Here is an 18,343-nt window from a genome sequence, read left to right as displayed (position 1 = left end):
ATCCTCCGCTGCTGTGTGTGTGTCTGCAGCAGTGTTCGTTTGACCAGCGCTGCAGTGTTGAAGGGGCAGATGTACAGATTGTAGTAGAACAGACAGTTACAGAAGAACAGAGGAATCAGAGACCACATCAGCACAAACAGAGCCTCCTCCATCATCACCCTGAACACCTCCTGCCACACACGCCGAGGGAGCGTCCTGCAAACACAACATCCCATCAGCCGAGAGAAGTCCAGCAGCGCTCAATAACTGTGCTATTATAACTGAGTGTGTTGTGTGTGTACCTCATCTGTCCTCTCTTCAGCAGCGTCCAGAAGTAGTGCACATCCAGCGTGGACAGTAGCACAGTGTGTAACATGACGACGCGTGCCGTCCAGTAATGAACACTCATCCAGTGCCAGGCCACCGCAGACAGCAGCTGATAGGGCAACAGGAAGTACATCAGCAGAAACTCCGCCCACTGATGCCAGCCCGGCCAATCCTGATGCAGCACATGCAGAAAACAAGAGAGAGTTGAGTTTTTAAAGAAAAAGAGAAACCACCTTTTTTATTATCTCCAACAATTGACAGATGAGAGCGAGGTGAGAACTGCTAATGTTCTTCCTCCAAACAGTAATAGTGAACAATGTGCAAGGTCTGTGACTCGTGCTGGGGAGGGACGCACCAGTGGTGTGTCCAGCAGACTGTCCTGGGAGCTTGGTGCCGGGCAGCTGGTGTGAATGAAGGGCAGGAACGTGTCGTCATAATCAAACAGGAACAGACACAGCATCGTCAGACGAGGAAATCTGCGCAAACTCAACAGCAGAAACAGAGTCTTCCCTAAATACAGATCCTGAACACACAGAGAGAGAGAGAGATGACGCTCAGCAATCTGACCATCCCTGACGAGTGTACTTGAGTGAACCCTAAAACACACACACACACACTCACACACACACACACACACACACACACACACACACACACACACACACACACACACACACTCTCTCTCTCTCACACACACACACTCTCTCACACTCACACTCACACACACACACTCTCTCTCTCTCTCTCTCTCTCTCTCTCTCTCACACACACACACACACACACACACACTCTCTCACACACACACACACACACACACACACACTCTCACACACACACACACCTTGTACTGCCAGAGGTTCAGTGAGACCCGGCGCTGTCTGAGTCTGTGCAGCTCCTCCAGGATGATCTGTCTGTGAGACTCGTTCCTGATGCTGAACGGAGCCGCAGACAGATCCTCATCACTGAGAGCAAACAGTAACCTGACACACACACACACACACACACACACAGATTACACATCTCAGGGGTGATAAGTGTGTCACAGCACTCTAGAACAGCTTCTCAAACTTCTTGATGTCAATGACCTAAATGTAGTGATGCACTTCATAAAATACAAAGACGCTCTCTGTCTCTGTCTCTCTCTCACTCTCTCTCTCTCTCTATATATATATATATTAGTGCTGTCAATCGATTAAAAAAATTAACTAATTAATCGCACAATTTTTTAAAATTAATTTGTTTAACTTGTAACACAGATTTTCTCATGTAAACAACATACCTGCAATAAACCATCAATTTCCTCCAAATTAACTGTTGGCTTGAAAGCCATATTTATTACAGAAATAAAAACACAGGCATGTAAGTACCATTTGAATTTCAAAACAATCAATGCCAATAAAAAACAAAAATGATTTCCATGTTGAATTCTAAGTGGACTGCAAAAAAATTCCAAAGTATAGTCATTGCCAGTGCTTTAATTGGGCCTGTACGCACCAGTGCTCAGTACCGCTACTTCCAAATATAGCTCTTGAGCGTACCGCCACCTCTCCGTGCGCCCAGAACGTGCTTGTAGCGTACCGGTACGCTCATTTGGACATCTGTTTTAATAGAGGTTTTAATCTTTTACCTGCACTGCCGATTTTCAGAGCGCCCTTCACAATGCAAGCTTCCTAATTCATCCCACCCAGAGCAGAAACTACATTACCCGTTCACCCTTAAGTTATACAAGTGAACAGCGCATGTGTCGCTTTTCCCACTGTTAAGTGTCAACAACTCAACGTGGCCGGAGAAGGTGTGTGAAACTCGTTGTGGGTTATACTAAAGCAAAATCTTGAGTATTTATTGTCTGATAAACATTAAAAACTGTCTGCGGAGGTTGAGTCGTCCTGCAGCCCCCGCTGGCTGCTCATTGGCTGCAGCATCTTTTTTCTAAGTTCTAAAAAAATACCGTAGACGGCAAGGCACAAATTTAGATATTCATTTATCTAATTAATCTATAGCCTATGCACAAAGACAATATGATCTTTTTGTCCCCTTTTTGTTTTAAAGCTTGATGAAGAGAGAGAGCGCAAGTTGCTGCAGCTGAGGAGGACAGTGATGCACGCGCACAGGAGTGATTGACAGTTCGCGGCACTGTGTACAAAAATACTCCGCTACACAATTATTTCCTTATTTTCGTTTAAGCTTATTAACGTTAGCGTTACAGAAAGGTCTGATTTACGCACTGTTACAGTCATACAGTCATAATGTTTCTTGTGGCAGACTGAAGAGTAATCCGGCAGAGTTTTATACTGAAACTTTCCGTCTAAAAGTCCTTCCTTGGTCTTATCCATATTTCTTTGCACGTTAAACACACATAGGCCACAACTGGAAATAAAAAAAACTCCAACCGCGTTAATTGCGTTATTTTATTTTAACGCGTTAAATATTTCAAATTAATCGAATGCGTTAACGCGCTAATTTTGACAGCACTAATATATATATATATATATTAAGGGGTTCACCTTAATTTGTGTTCTAAAGGTGAATGTCTTACAGATGTGCAGGTTTGGAATAACATGAGGGTGAGTAATAACAGAATTTTCATTTTTGGTGAACGTTTTCTTTAAGGGAGTTTTCCGCTGACAGTGCTGCTCAGTGCATTTGTTGGCTGCGTCTTACAAGCTGTTGTTGAAAGTAAAAAAAAAATAAAGAAAACTCCTTGTGCACAATAAAAAAGAAAAAGTATGTATTGCTGACTCGCTCAAAAAACAAAATGGTTTATTGTTGCAATTTTTAATTGGTTGTTAAGCAATTCAGTCAAGTACAAAGTACAAAGAGAGCACTCTGATATACAGCATTGAAGTTACATAATATATAACATGATGAGATTTTCAGCCAAAACTATTTGGTCTGGAACAAATAATAGATTAATGAGGCTAAAGACTACACATTAGATTTCCCCAAAACTACTGATATTTCATGTTTATCCAGTATAGAGAGATCAGAGCCAGTGGGTCGAGGTGAGGCGCTCTCTCTGCAGGTTCATGAGCAACGACCGCCCGCTGACGCTCACATCACCAAATGTTCAAACAGAAGTTATCTTTATTAACAAACTGCATATTTGATATGTAAACAAATACATTATTGCCTAAAAAGTCTGTGACACAGAAACAGTATTATTTAATTATAGTGGATTTGAGCGACCGCCATGACCCTCGCAGTGAGAAGCACTCCAAACAGAGTGATACACACATTGACCCTTTCTCAGACCCTCCTGGCTCTCAGTCCTGGTTCTGGAGTCTCACGGTGATCTGATGAGATGACTGAGCAGAGCTGAGGGTCTCCAGGACCAGGACTGACGGCTTCTAACTCCAGATGTCAGTGACTGTAGTGTGTGTGTTACCTGCCGTTGATCTGCTCCCTGTGGAAGGTCTCTTTATACTGATTGGTCCAGACGCTCAGATGCTCCACCCACAGAGTGACATCATCAGCACTCCACCTGCTGAGTGGTTTACTGAGCAGTACCTCATGACTGGAGTCGGTACTGTACACACGCCACATTAACACCACCACCTGCACACACACACACACACACACACACACACACACACACACACACAGGGTGATGATGCAGTGTGACTACTCATCCTCAGTGTGTGTGTGTTTGTGTGTGTGTGTGTGTGAGTGTCACTCACAGCCATGCAGCACAGCACTATACTCATTCCAAAGCAAAACTCTCTGATGTTGAACTCCGCGTTCAGCATATCAAGCTGTGGCTGAATCAACATATTAAATGGTGGTTGGTTCAGTATATTAAACTGTGGTGGGTTCTGTGGCGGAGCTGCGTGAGGGGCCTGTGTGTTCCCATGCTGCTGGAACATCTGGAGAACACGACAGAACCCTGGATCACTCAGGATGGCCTGCTTCCGTCGTCTCACTTCAGCGGGAAACAGCTTCTCCACCGCATCCCTGACACACACACACACACACACACACACACACACACACACACACACACACACACACACACACACACACACACACACACAGAGAGAGAGGATGCTTCATTGTTCATTAAAAGTGAGCATCATACAGTGACCAGGACCAAACGTAAACATTGAACTACATCAATAACTATTTGGACAGGTATCACAATCTGAATTAAGCCCTGTTCACACCACTCTAGAGCTGTAAGCATGATACTACATGAACTACAATGATAATTATATCTATATAGTAACTAGGGCTGCCCCTAATAATCGCCTAATCATTAGTTGACCAAAAGAGGCTTGGTCTACCAAAATTTTATTAGTTGTTTAGTCACAGAAAAAAAAAAAATCCACAGGTGAAGTCACGCAGTCCGTGACTGATAACAGATCGTAAGCGGCTGCTCTAAGTACATCAGGCACCTATCATTCATTAACCTCAGATATGGCTTATCATCTGATGTTCGCTAGTGTTTGTGCGGAGTATGTATAGCTGAATAGCAGGACAGATTCACTTGCTCTTAAAATACACACTCATGTTTGGTCATACAGATAAGACATCTTTCAATACATCTTTCACATCTGTAAAGACTACGATTCTTTGTGTGAACTTAATTACAAAACGTTGTGCTTTTGTAAAATAATGAAAGCGATCAGGATGTGCTTTCTGCCATCTCTGTCTCTGTGAACTTGAGCTTGTTACACCATGCATATCTTTACCTTACAGACGTTAAAATTATATCTAAGGAGACTTAAACTTTTAAATGAACCAATTCTAATGGAAAACAGATATTCTGAGAATATGTAATCCATATGAAACACGCACACAGGTGCATCACTACTGTGGAGATGAAGCGTCAGTGTCTCTGACTTCATCTGTTTAACGTCACTGTATTTCACAGACACATTAATCTTCATTACTTCTGCCGGTGCGCTGCGGCAAGCTTTATGCGTGTGCTTGAGTGCTTATTAGGCTATGTAGGCAATTAAAGGCTCATAATAATGATTTAAATCATTTATTTACATGTGATTAGTCAACTACAGGCAACCAGAAAAATATTTAGTTAAGGCCAGTCCTAATGGTAACTACACATATTAATGATATCTATAATAATATTAGTAACTATGACAACAACTGTTAGAACAGTTAGTGAACTGAGTCACTGTGTGTAATCTGGTTTGACTCCTGTCACTGACTGAAGCGTGTGTGAACAGAACCGGATCATGACTCGCTCGTCTCTCACCGGAGCAGGATGTTGACTCTGGGAAAGCCGGTCCACACCGCTCGGCATTCTGGGCAGTCTCTCCGGACCCTGGGCAGAGCGGAGGCCCACCAGTTGGCCAGACAGTGTCTGCAGAAGCTGTGTCCACAGGTGAGTGTGGTGGGGTCCACCAGAACCTGGTAGCAGCAGTGACAGGTGAACTCAGACTCAGACAGAGCCGTCCCTTCCTCAGACTCAGACTCACTGAGCTCCGGCTCCACTGGGATCTGCACGTCCATCACGCTCTGCCAACACACACACACACACACACACACACACACACACACACACACACACACACACAGAGACACACACACACACACACACAGAGACACACACACACACACACACAGAGAGACACACACACACACACACACACACACACACACACACACACAGAGAGACACACACACACACACACACACAGAGAGAGAGACACACACACGTTTGTTTCTGTGAATTGTGGGGATTTTCCATAGACTTCTATTACTTTTATATTGAGCAAACACAATTTTCTATCGCTTAAACTAACTCTTATCCTAAACCTATCTCTTAGAGATGATTTATCTTAGATGTCTGACCAAAGAACAGTTTTCCACTTGGCCGCAGCATTGGGGGACTTGGTGATCCTCTGCCCATCTTGACTTCTGATAGACACTGTCACTCTGAGAGGCTCTTTTTATACCCAATCATGTTCCCAATTAACCTAATAAGTTACAAACTGGTCCTTGGCTCCAGCTGCTCCTTATATGTTCATTTAACTTTTCCAGCCTCTTATTGCTACCTGTCCCAGCTTTTTTGGAATGTGTAGCTCTCATGAAATCCAAAATGAGACATTATTTGGCATGACATTTCAAAATGTCTCACTTTCAACATTTAATATGTTATATATATTCTATTGTGAATAAAATATAAGTTCATGAGATTTGTAAGATATTCCATTCCTTTTTTACTCACAATTTGTACAGTGTCCCAACATTTTTGGAATCTGGTTTGTACACTGGGGTGTTGAATATCTGAGCTGCACAGATATACGATCGCTCGCGGACAGACTTCAAAGATTCAGAGAAGGAATTCATTTAGAAATAGCAACGAAGCTTGGTGTCGACAACCTGGAGTTATGCAAAAAGCGAAGCAGAGAAACAACCGAGACCTTTTCCAAATCCATGAAAAGAATGAAGGGAAAGAGAAAAGATAAAATGTAGCAAGTACCAAACACATGTGTTTCAAATGAATGTTACACCATACTGCTGCTATCATTCTTTCAATAAGAGAATTTAAGGGTATACAGTAAGTGAAATGCCAAACTAATATACAATAATAAACCTTTCTCTTTATCAAAAGTAAATCATGACAACACATAAAATATAAAAATGTAAAACAATTTATCCATTTTAATAAAATAAATAAACTGACTCCAGTATTTTTATTCCACATCATGTTTAAGTTTTACAGACTATGAAAAGCAGTTCAACATGTTTACATTCATCTAAACTGGAAAGTGAGAGTGCTGGAAGTTTGTAAACAGAATACCATCGCTCAACTTCGTCTTTTTACCCCCAAATGAAGAACGAGAACAAACTACCTTAACTCTACCCCTCACAGGAAACTACTGGCAATTTTGGAATTTCAAAAAACAATGTTGTGTATGTTTATTAAGACTTTTGTTTTACGGAGAAACAGGAAGTGTTCTCATAAACCATGTTAATGTTGTAGTATCCATGTCATTATACACATCTGTGTCCTCGTAAACCATACATACCAGCACACACACACACACACACACATAAACCATACATTCCAGTACACACACACACACACACACACACACACACACACACACACACACATAAACCATACATTCCAGTACACACACACACACACACACACACACACACACACACATAAACCATACATTCCAGTACACACACACACACACTCAACACACACACACACACACACTCACACACACACACACACACACACACACACACTCACACACACACACACACACACACACACAGGTTCATGTCTTACTTCAGTCTCAGCGCTGGCTGTCAGCTCCTCGTCTCTCTTCTCATATCGGCTCTTTCGGTTTATTCACGTAAAGACTCTCTGATCACAACAGAAGAGAAAGAGAAACTGACTTCTGCACAGCAGCTTCCTGCTCAAACACACACACACACACACACACACACACACACGTGATATAAGATATTCATGGGGACTTTCCATTGAAAGTTCTGTTGTTTTTCTTCCAAAAACACTACACATTAAAATACAAAAATTATTAAATATGCTTAATTCAAGGTTAAACGGGAAATCTTTTCTCAATCATCTGTCATTTGAGTTATAAGGACAGGATTTTTCTGGTTTCCTACAATATATTGTCAATTTAGCTGAAACTGTATACACACACACACACACACTTTCAGTTTCAGGAATTCCGACCGGCAGCTCAAATCCTAAACCATTATTATAAGCAGGATGAGCCAATCACAGTGATTACTGGATGTTTTGAGCGGGTTTTAATTGAAATGATCTCATTTTGAGAAAGCGGGTGTTTCTGCTCACCCGGGGTCTGCAGTGTTTATAACAGCGCCACCTACCGAATGGATCAGCAATAACACTAAAATAAGGTGGACGACGTGGACAGCAATCAGTCTTAATTTTATTTTATAACGTTAAAACTATGCAAATACGTAGCCTAAGTGAGAGCTGCTAACTATGAATTAATAATTAATTCCCACGAATACAGAGATTGTTTAATTTATTATTACGACGTTCGTGGCCATGATTTAATTAAACCTTGACTTAACGACTGTAAGTAAATCTAGCCAGAACATTAATTAAACTAAAGATAATAAAAGCATGTTGATGTGAGATGTGTCTGATTTACCTGTAGTTAGGTGTCAAAACTTGTTTGCTACTCATTGTTTTAGCGTATTAAGTATAAACCCTGCTTGGTTGTACCACAGTATGTTATCAGCCTGTCGTTTAGACAGTACTTCAGATCAATCTGGCTGATGTTGAAAGGCATGGTCAGTGGTTATAAGGCCAGAAACCTGCTCCAGAACTCTTCAGACATTCTGACATTCACATTTAATCATTTAGCACGTTTTTGTCCAAAGTGACTTACAAATAAAGACAGTGGAAGCAATCAAAACAACAAAAGAGCAATGATATATAAGTGCTATAACAAGTCTCAGTTAGATTAACACAGTACACACAGCAAGGTTTCACAGCACAGAAGAGAAGAGACTGCACATTCACATTTCATCACATCATCTTTACTGTAACATCAGCTTTATTTAGATGAACTCTGTGACTACGTCAACTAGCGGCCATGATAGTATTAGTAGACTGTCTGCTTAACATCTGCTAACTCTTTATTTTGATGGATCACCAACATATAGCAGTTTCACAAGTACATCATCTTATTCTACCAACCTTAACTTTGACTAAGTCTACTAATCCTCTAACGAGAGACAGTTAACGAGTGGAAGTAAAGTTTAATCCAACAAGGGTAAATCCAAACTCAATGTAGCACAGCAACATTTAGGATCTGAGACTGCACTGAGTGACCATACAGGAACTTCATCACTTAACCAGGCACACCTGAACACAATAATACAATCAACACAACAAGGGAATGGTGCAAAAGGAAAACGGACTCCAAATTAACAGAAACCGTGACAGTAAAGAGATATCATCATAGTGTGCTTCTGTTTTTATGCTGCACAGTACACACACATATATATATATATAAACCGCCATTGAAAGTATGTTTCAAAACATTAATAGCTGTGTGTGTAGCCTTCTTAAGACTCCCATCCAGATCCGTCTGTATCAGTTAACTGTGTTACGACTTCAATTAGCCAGTGTCCAGTGTTACATCCAGACCAGAAGCAGCCCTCATCTGATTTATAATGCTTTATAATGTGGTCAAATGTGGGAAAAGTTAGGCTTACACACTGAGCAGCCCAAAATGATATTAATTATTTGGCCAATGTTATATATGATCCACTTTAGGTTCACAGACACATTGGACAGTGCTTCCTGTGCCACATCTTTCTCAGAGCTGGCCCAGATATAGTTTAATAAACCTAGGCCACATTTGGTTTACACCCTGACTAGTATTGTCGTGCCATATCGTGCCATATTTTTGCCAAAGGTGCCCCACATTTGGTTGGCACTATTTTACCGCACGGGCCACGTTAGGGTCCTGTTCAGACTACACATTGCTGTGAACACCACATCTTTACCTACAGAGACACACATGTGATTTAATACATGTGGGCCACTTCAGGCTTACATCACTTTTGTCCATTACATCACTTACATCACTTTATTTTAATGTTTTACATTTACCTGCTGCCGTTCAGGGAGTTTAAATTACTTCTAAAAAAGTAATAACAAATTCCTAAACAAAATGTACTGCATTATATAGAAACAATGATATTTTGAGATTTCCCATTAAGCTTTAAATCTAAGTAAATATAATAATCTTAGACATATGAATAATGTTGTAATAGCTGTAGGTGTGGTGTTTCTTACTGCAGTGCACATTTGTTTTCATGTACATGATATTTCTATTCTAAATCAAGTTTATCTAATATGAAAATGAGTCACACAACCACTGTTTTGTTTTTATTAAATATATACTTTAAATAAACATTCTCTGTTTATTACAGTCATGAAATCATTTATAAAAATACATATTGTCACAGTTAGAAGCATGAAACTGAATCAGAATCTGAGGATCCTATGAAACTGATCATAACATAAGAGCAGAGAGATGATTGTGAGTGTGAAGTCCCAGCATGACCCAGGCACACGTGTGTGTGTGTGTGTGTGTGTGTGTGTGTGTGTGTGTGTGTGACGTCCCTGCGGCTCACAGTGGATCACAGCACTCGCAACGCCAAGGTCATGGGTTCGATTCCCAGAGAATACATCATTAAATGCAGTGTGAGTCACCTAACAAACATGATTAAAGTGTGTGTGTCAGGGCCTGTGCTGTGTGTTTGTGGGCAGGAGTGTTCGTTTCACCAGCACTGCAGTGAGGAAGGGGTTAAAGTACAGCTGGATGTAGATCTCAGTGTTAATGATGAAGAGAGGCATCATGGGCCACGGCAGCACAAACAGAGACGTGTTGAACAGCACTGCGAACATCTGAAGCCAGACTAACTTAGGCAGAGTCCTGCGATCACAACACACAGAAATCACACGGGTTCAGATTCAGTGTAAGTGTTAAAACCACACATGAAGAGTGTGTGTGTGTGTGTGTACCGCATCTGTCCTCTCTTCCACAGCGTCCAGTAGAAACACACGTCCAGCACCGTCAGTAGTGCGGCGTGAGCGATGATGAAACCTGCCGTCCAGTAATGAACACTCATCCAGTGCCAGGCCACCGCAGACAGCAGCTGATAGGGCAACAGGAAGTACATCAGCAGAAACTCCGCCCACTGACGCCAGCCCGGCCAATCCTGATGCAGCACAGGGTGCATTAGTGCCCGCCCACATTTACAGCAGAGTTGATTCTGTTTTATTAAAAACCCTGTTATAGTGTTATAAGCCATGAACCCGAACCAACCAGATTCGAGGAGACTCAAAACATCACAAACTCTGATTGGAAGAAAAAAAATGTGTGAAAATCAGGTGAAAAGACAAAGATGCTTTAATAAGGCAAGAACTACAATCCCACGCAGCTCTGTGAATGATTAGCACATTTAAAATGATGTGGAAATTTGAAACCACATTCCTTTAATGTGATTGATTATATTTATAGAAACAATATATTTTTGTTTGCTGCTAAACATGCATATATATATATACAAACCTGATCCAAAAAAGTTGGGACACTTTACAAATTGTGAATAAAAACAATGCAATGATGTGGAAATGAAGTTTGAATGAAGTTTCAAATGTAAATATTTTATTCCGAATACAACATAGATGACATATCAAATGTTTAAACTCAGATAATGTATCATTTTAAGTAAAAAAAACTCCTTTCTGATATTGCACCACTATTTTCGCCGCAGCATTGGAGGAATTGGTGATCCTCTGCCCATCTTAACTTCTGAGAGACACTGTCACTCTGAGAGTCTCTTTTTATTCCCAATCATGTTCCCACTTGACCTAATAAGTTACAAATTGGTCCTCCAGCTGTTCCTTATACATACATTTAACTTTTCCAGCCTCTTATTGCTTCCTGTCCCAACTTTTTTGGAATGTGTAGCTCTCATGAAATCCACAATGAGTCAATATTTGGCATGACATTTCAAAATGTCTTACTTTCAACATTTGATATGTTATCTATATTCTATTGTGAATAAAATATAAGTTTATGAGATTTATAAATGATTCCATTCCTTTTTTGCTCACAATTTGTACAGTGTCAAAAACATTTGTGAAATCGGGTTTGTATATATATATATAAATGTAAGCAAATATGTTGTCTTTCCAGTTTTACCAGTGGTGTGTCCGTGGGAGCGTCTGGTGTCGCCGGGCAGCTGGTGTGAATGAAGGGCAGGAACGTGTCTTCATAATCAAACAGGAACAGACACAGCATCGTCAGACGAGGGAAGTTCCTCAGACTGATCAACAGGAACAGAGACTTCCCTAAATACAGATCCTGCAGACACACACACACGTGATGATTTACAGCATCATTCAATAGAGCTGAAACACACTCACACACACACACACACACACACACACACACACACACGTGATGATTTACAGCATCATTCAATAGAGCTGAAACACACTCACACACACACACACACGTGATGATTTACAGCATTATTCAATAGAGCTGAAACACACACACACACACACACACACACACACTCTCTCACACTCTCTCTCTCACACACACACACACACACTCTCACACTCTCTCTCACACACACACACACACACACACTCTCTCACACTCACACACACACACACACACACACACACACACACACACACACTCTCTCACACTCTCTCACACACACACACACACACACACACACACACCTTGTACTGCCAGAGGTTCAGTGAGACCCGGCGCTGTCTGAGTCTGTGCAGCTCCTCCAGGATGATCTGTCTGTGAGACGGATTCTTGATTTTGAACGGAGCCGCAGACAGATCCTCATCACTGAGAGAAGACAGTAACCTGACACACACACACACACACACACACACACACACGTCACAGGTCACTGATGATCTCTGAGGAATGTGCAGTGCTGTGGGCCTCCAGGACTCAGATATGTTCTGTGTGTGTGTGTGTGTGTTACCTGCCGTTGATCTGTTCCCTGCGGAAGGTCTCTTTATACTGATTGGTCCAGATGCCCAGATGCTCCACCCACAGAGTGACATCATCAGCACTCCACCTGCTGAATGGTTTACTGAGCAGTACCTCATGACTGGAATCAGTACTGAACGCACGGTACAATAACACCACCACCTGCACACACACACACACACACACACACACACACACACAGGGTGATGATGCAGTGCGACAACTCATCCTCAGTGTGTGTGTGTGTGCATGTGTGTGTGTGTGTGTGTCACTCACAGTCATGAAGGTCAGAGCCGTCACGACTCCAGAGTAAAACTCTCTGATGTTGATCGGTGGTGGGTTCTGTGGCGGAGCTGCGTGAGGGGCCTGTGTGTTCCCATGCTGCTGGAACATCTGGAGAACACGACAGAACCCTGGATCACTCAGGATGGCCTGCTTCCGTCGTCTCACTTCAGCGGGAAACAGCTTTTCCACCGCATCCCTGACACACACACACACACACACACACACACACACACACACACACACACGTGTTTTTATTTTTTATATCATCATAATTTAGAAGTAATAGTCCTAGTAATAGTATTTTCTGTCCTGTTTTTAACCCCTTCATCAGAAGGCTCTGTTTGAACAGATGTGGAGGACTGTAGACTCAGAAGTAAACACTGCTGTGATTGGCTAACAGTTGTGTATGATTGACAGAGTACGTTCCTCACTGATGGACGCTGCTGTGATTTAGGTCAAAAACACATAAATATTAAATATATATCAAACAATCTGTTTAACAGACAAAGCAATAGTGATCCTGTAATAAACAGTTACTCTCACTTGTGTGTTGAGACATGACTGTCAGATCCTATACTGTCGCACAGCATCGCCTTTTAGTTTTCTAAAACTTTCTGAGAATCCTGAGAAATTGTGTCTTGTTTGTAAAGCAGTCTGCAGTAAAATGAAGGACTGAGTTCTTATTGACGTGGCCTGGATCTTCATTAAAAATAAAATTCATCTATTCTTTCCTAACGCTGGGCTCAGAAGGATGGCGGTGCAAACACTTTTCCACAGCTCGGCACTGAAAAGCGTCTTGCTGTTCTCAGAGCATCTTTATAGTTTGGTTTCTGTGTTCACCTCTGTTGTAAACATTATGTGTGAGTTAGTTTGCAGAGCTAAACAGCAGTAGGCGGGGCTAAACAGAGAGGGATGTAGAATCAGTGGGCGGGGCTAAACAGAGAGGGGTGTAGAATCAGTTGGCGGGGCTAAACCGAGAGGGATGTAGAATCAGTAGGTGGGGCTAAACAGAGTGACATCATCGGTGGGCGGGGCTAAACAGAGAGTGCTGTAGAATCAGTGAGTGGGACTAAACACAGAGGGATGTAGAATCAATGAGTGGGGCTAAACACGGAGGGATGTAGAATCAGTGGGCGGGGCTAAACACGGAGGGATGTAGAATCAGTGGGCATGGCCAAACAGAGAGGGATGTAGAATCAGCGGGCGGGGCTAAACAGAGAGGGATGTAGAATCTGTGGGCGTGGCCAAACAGAAAGGGATGTAGAATCAGTGGGCGGGGCTAAACAGGCAGCGCTGTAGAAGCAGACGTTGATGATCTTCTGCAGAGGCGGTGCTTATCCACACTATTACATCATAGTGTAGAACATTCCACAAGCAGACTGCCTTCAGTATAAGCTGTTTTAAAGATTAACTACAAAGTTTTGACTTCTGAAATGTGATCTGATGTGTTTAATAGTACAACGATCTCTTATATGTCAAAAGATCAAGGGAATTTTAGTTTCTCAGTTCATGACTTCTTTAAGGCCCTTTCACACCACCAACTAAACTATAACAACTGTAACAGTAACTGTTGTGTTGGGATGTCCGCTTCTTTACACCCTAACGTAATGACGTTATTCACATTGACGTAATGTCAAGTCTATCCTCTCTGGCCGGAATGAAAATACACATTCAGACATATAAAGTTAGTAATCATAACTTCAGTCAAGCTCTGATAAGTTTCTTACATTTGAGACTTGCAAATAAAGCACCCAAATACAGGTACAGGCAGATGTGCAAACACGGATTGAAGATATAAAGTGAATTAAAATAATGACCTCCTTCAAGTCTTTGGGTGACCCGTGCGCATAGCATTAGCACAGAATCAGTTGTCCAGAAGAGCTAGTTAGGTTCAGACGTGCTGTGTCAATCATACAATCATGCACTGTTCAGCAGCTTCACACCGAATCACACATGTGCAGTATCATCAGCTCATCGGTTCTCAAATCAGACGTGTCTTAAAGAAACCGTTCTCGGTTCAGTGTACCTTGATCCAAAAACCCATGCAAACAGTTCTTGACTCGAGAACGAGACCTGCTCTAACCAGCACACGTTCAGTGTATCAGCTGCTGTGATCGAGTTCATCTTCAGCTCTCTCTTCACTGCTGTTCAGTCAGTCTGCTGTTGGATTAACTGAATCACTCCGGGATATTGGTTTGTTTCGACTCAGAGGGGGTGTCAGGCATGTTCAAAAGTGAATAACTTAAGTAACTTGTGAATTAATGCTCACTGGAGACACAAACCAGTTCAAACGATTCAGTTCGATTTGGTGAACTGGTCTGACTGGTTCACTAAGGACAACTGATTGAATCAAACGATTCGTTCGAGAACCAGATATAAATAAGTGACTGTAATGATGTCTACATGTCTCGTCTCTCACCGGAGCAGGATGTTGACTCTGGGAAAGCCGGTCCACACCGCTCGGCATTCTGGGCAGTCTCTCCGGACCCTGGGCAGAGCGGAGGCCCACCAGTTGGCCAGACAGTGTCTGCAGAAGCTGTGTCCACAGGTGAGTGTGGTGGGGTCCACCAGAACCTGGTAGCAGCAGTGACAGGTGAACTCAGACTCAGACAGAGCCGTCCCTTCCTCAGACTCACTGAGCTCCGGCTCCACTGGGATCTGCACGTCCATCACGCTCTGCCAACACACACACACACACACACACACACACACACACAGAGAGAGAGACACACACACAGAGAGACACACACACAGAGAGACACACACACACACACACACACACACACACACACAGATCATATAACAGCACAGGACGGAGTGTCTTCTGTGAGTGTCTTCAGTCAGGTTCATGTCTTACTTCAGTCTCAGCGCTGGCTGTCAGCTCCTCGTCTCTCTTCTCACATCGGCTCTTTCGGTTTATTCATTTTAAAGGCTCATATCTCTCTGATCACAAAAGAAGAGAAAGAGAAACTGCCTCACTTCAGCGAAGCACCTACCAACTCAAACAAAAACACACGTGATATACAATTTCAATGGGAATTTCCACTGATTTCTATTGTTATCTACCAAAACACTACATATTAAAAACAAAAATTATTAAATATGCTTAATTCAAGGTTAAATGGGACATTTTTTCTCAATCATCTGTCATTTGAATTATAAGGACAGGATTTTTCTGGTTTCCTACATTAAATTGTCAATTTAGCTAAAACTGCACACACAAACACACACACACACTTTCAGTTTCACTTTGATATGCTTTATAACCATTTCTAATATTGTTTTTTTTTTTATATCTCATCGAAGTACAATAATAATTCTTTATGAACACTGTATATAAAGTTCCTCACAGAGAAACGTTGTTCTGGTTGTCGTCGTCTCTGAAAGTCAGTCTGATGATAATACAGTCTGTATTACTGTCTCTGTTATGTTCACGCTGCGCTTTCAAGCTCTTCCATTTAATTACAGCCTCCAAAGCGCACAGAAAGATTTAGAGTGCCTAATGTAAACTTGTAGTGCCCAGACAGGGCACAAGATGGGACCTTAGGAAATGACCTGGGCTCTAAATGGAGTTGAGAGCACCTTCGATGCATAACCGCAGCACAGCTGAAGAATGACCTTACTGTCATTGGGTCCAAACCATAGACTGTATAAAAACATGGATGTAGTGGCCGTGACATCAACCGTAGGTTTCCGAAGAGCGTTTTTGAAGCCAAAAGTGGGCGGAGCCGGCCGTCGCCATCTTGGCAGCACGTCACCACACGTCACTCTGGGTAATTGGAAATGGGCAAAAAGCGGGAGCTGGTTGCTGAAGCCACGCCCATCTACCTCGACAGCAGTGTCAGCAGCAGCAATCCACCTGTCACTCAAGTGGCCACGCCCTTAATTATGCAGAACTTAAAGGCTTAATATAATTTAAACGGATGAGTTATCAAAAAATTCACCCCACTCACAGTTGTCAAATAATTTTTTGAACCAAGCTGTAAACATGTTTTTTTCTGCTGGGCATTTAAACATAGTTAGCCTATGAGACTATCTTCTGTAACCTAGATTCAAGCGGCCAGCTGATGAATTACAGTAACATTTACATTTATTCATTTAGCAGATGCTTTTATCCAAAGCGATTTACAGATGAAGACAGTGGAAGCAATCAAAAACAACAAAAAGAGCAATGATATATAAGTGCTATAACAAGTCTCAGTTAGCTTAACACAGTACACGTAGCAAGGGATTTTAAATAATATAATATAAAGAAAACAGATTGATAAAAAAAGAATAGAGCAAGCTAGTGTTAGAGGTCTTTTTTTATAATTGCGTAATAAATTAAAATAAAAGAGATAGAATACAAAAAGATTAGAAAGGTAGTTAGTTTTTTTTTTAAGAATAGAATTAGAATAGTGAGTGTTAAAGTACAAGGGTCAAATAAAGATGGAAGAGATGTGTTTTAAGCCGATTCTTGAAGATGGCTAAGGACTCAGCTGCTCGGATTGAGTTGGGGAGGTCATTCCACCAGAAGGGAACATTTAATTTAAAAGTCTGTGAAAGTGACTTTGTGCTTCTTTGGGATGAACAATCAAGTGACGTTCTTTAACCGCAGAATGCCTGTAAAAGAACTTAACAACCAAGTAGTTTCTTCCAGTCGTCTTCTGACTAGGGTCCAGCACTACTCAGTGGGGGAACTTGTCGCTTTGGGAAGGGGCACTTCCTGGCTGTCCGGGGGCTCTGTTGAATCCCAGTCTCTGGCTTATGTGAGAGTTAATCCTGCGTCATCTTTATAGGCTGTGTGTGGACTCTGTCTTGGGGCGGCTTGAAACAGTCACCTAACTGGGGCCCTCAGGCAGAACATGGTGCATCGCTTGCAACGTCCTTTGAGCCTCTGTGAAGCACTCCATGAAGTCATCCACGGCAGGGCCAAAGAGTCCTTAGGAGAGATCTGGCAATCGAGGAAAGAGATCTTTTTTGGCATCCCTGATGTCCATCAGTTTAGCTGAAGGTGTTGCTCGAGCACCGCTAGGCTAGCTAAGGCCTTGCCCACTGTCTGTGTTGCTGCCTTGGTATTGAAGCATGCAGGCGCTGGGAAGATGCAGCATCACTCAAGCCCAGGAACATGACCCTAACGTTCCGCTTCTTCTTCCCCTTGTTTGAGATAGGAGACACATTTTAATATGTCCCTGCTCAGCCTAGTAGGTGGTCCTTTCTTATTCTCCTCCAAGCTCAAGTTC

At 42.1% G+C, this 18,343-nt stretch overlaps 1 protein-coding gene across 10 annotated transcripts in view; it reads right to left on the bottom strand.

Annotated features, from left to right (window-relative positions):
• The window catches only part of LOC127949483 (bifunctional apoptosis regulator), a 16,452-nt gene extending 326 nt beyond the window's left edge, over positions 1-16,126 (bottom strand). Inside the window, exons 1-9 of one of the 10 annotated variants that reach the window (XM_052546829.1) lie at positions 15,979-16,038; positions 15,541-15,797; positions 13,113-13,317; positions 12,951-12,998; positions 3,692-3,813; positions 1,148-1,286; positions 662-829; positions 282-478; positions 1-195 (exon numbers count right to left, since the gene is read on the bottom strand). The exon at positions 1-195 is cut by the window's left edge and continues 326 nt beyond it. In XM_052546829.1, coding sequence (XP_052402789.1) covers positions 1-195; positions 282-478; positions 662-829; positions 1,148-1,286; positions 3,692-3,813; positions 12,951-12,998; positions 13,113-13,317; positions 15,541-15,791 — 1,325 coding nt within the window. In that variant the 5' untranslated portion in view covers positions 15,792-15,797; positions 15,979-16,038. Of the gene's footprint in view, positions 196-281; positions 479-661; positions 830-1,147; positions 1,287-3,691; positions 3,862-3,983; positions 4,258-5,518; positions 5,782-6,493; positions 6,690-7,573; positions 7,730-10,160; positions 10,737-10,825; positions 11,077-12,011; positions 12,174-12,565; positions 12,705-12,828; positions 12,999-13,112; positions 13,318-15,540; positions 15,798-15,978 lie in introns of those variants that run through there. The other 9 variants (XM_052546827.1, XM_052546826.1, XM_052546825.1 and 6 more) reach the window with 9 other exon arrangements.
• Between the last annotated feature and the right edge of the window lie 2,217 nt (positions 16,127-18,343).

This window comes from Carassius gibelio, chromosome B1, assembly GCF_023724105.1.
Source record: "Carassius gibelio isolate Cgi1373 ecotype wild population from Czech Republic chromosome B1, carGib1.2-hapl.c, whole genome shotgun sequence".
Classification (NCBI taxonomy): domain Eukaryota; kingdom Metazoa; phylum Chordata; class Actinopteri; order Cypriniformes; family Cyprinidae; genus Carassius; species Carassius gibelio.
The sequence above is the reverse complement of the archived record's forward strand: the minus strand, read 5'-3'. Positions and strand labels throughout refer to the sequence as shown.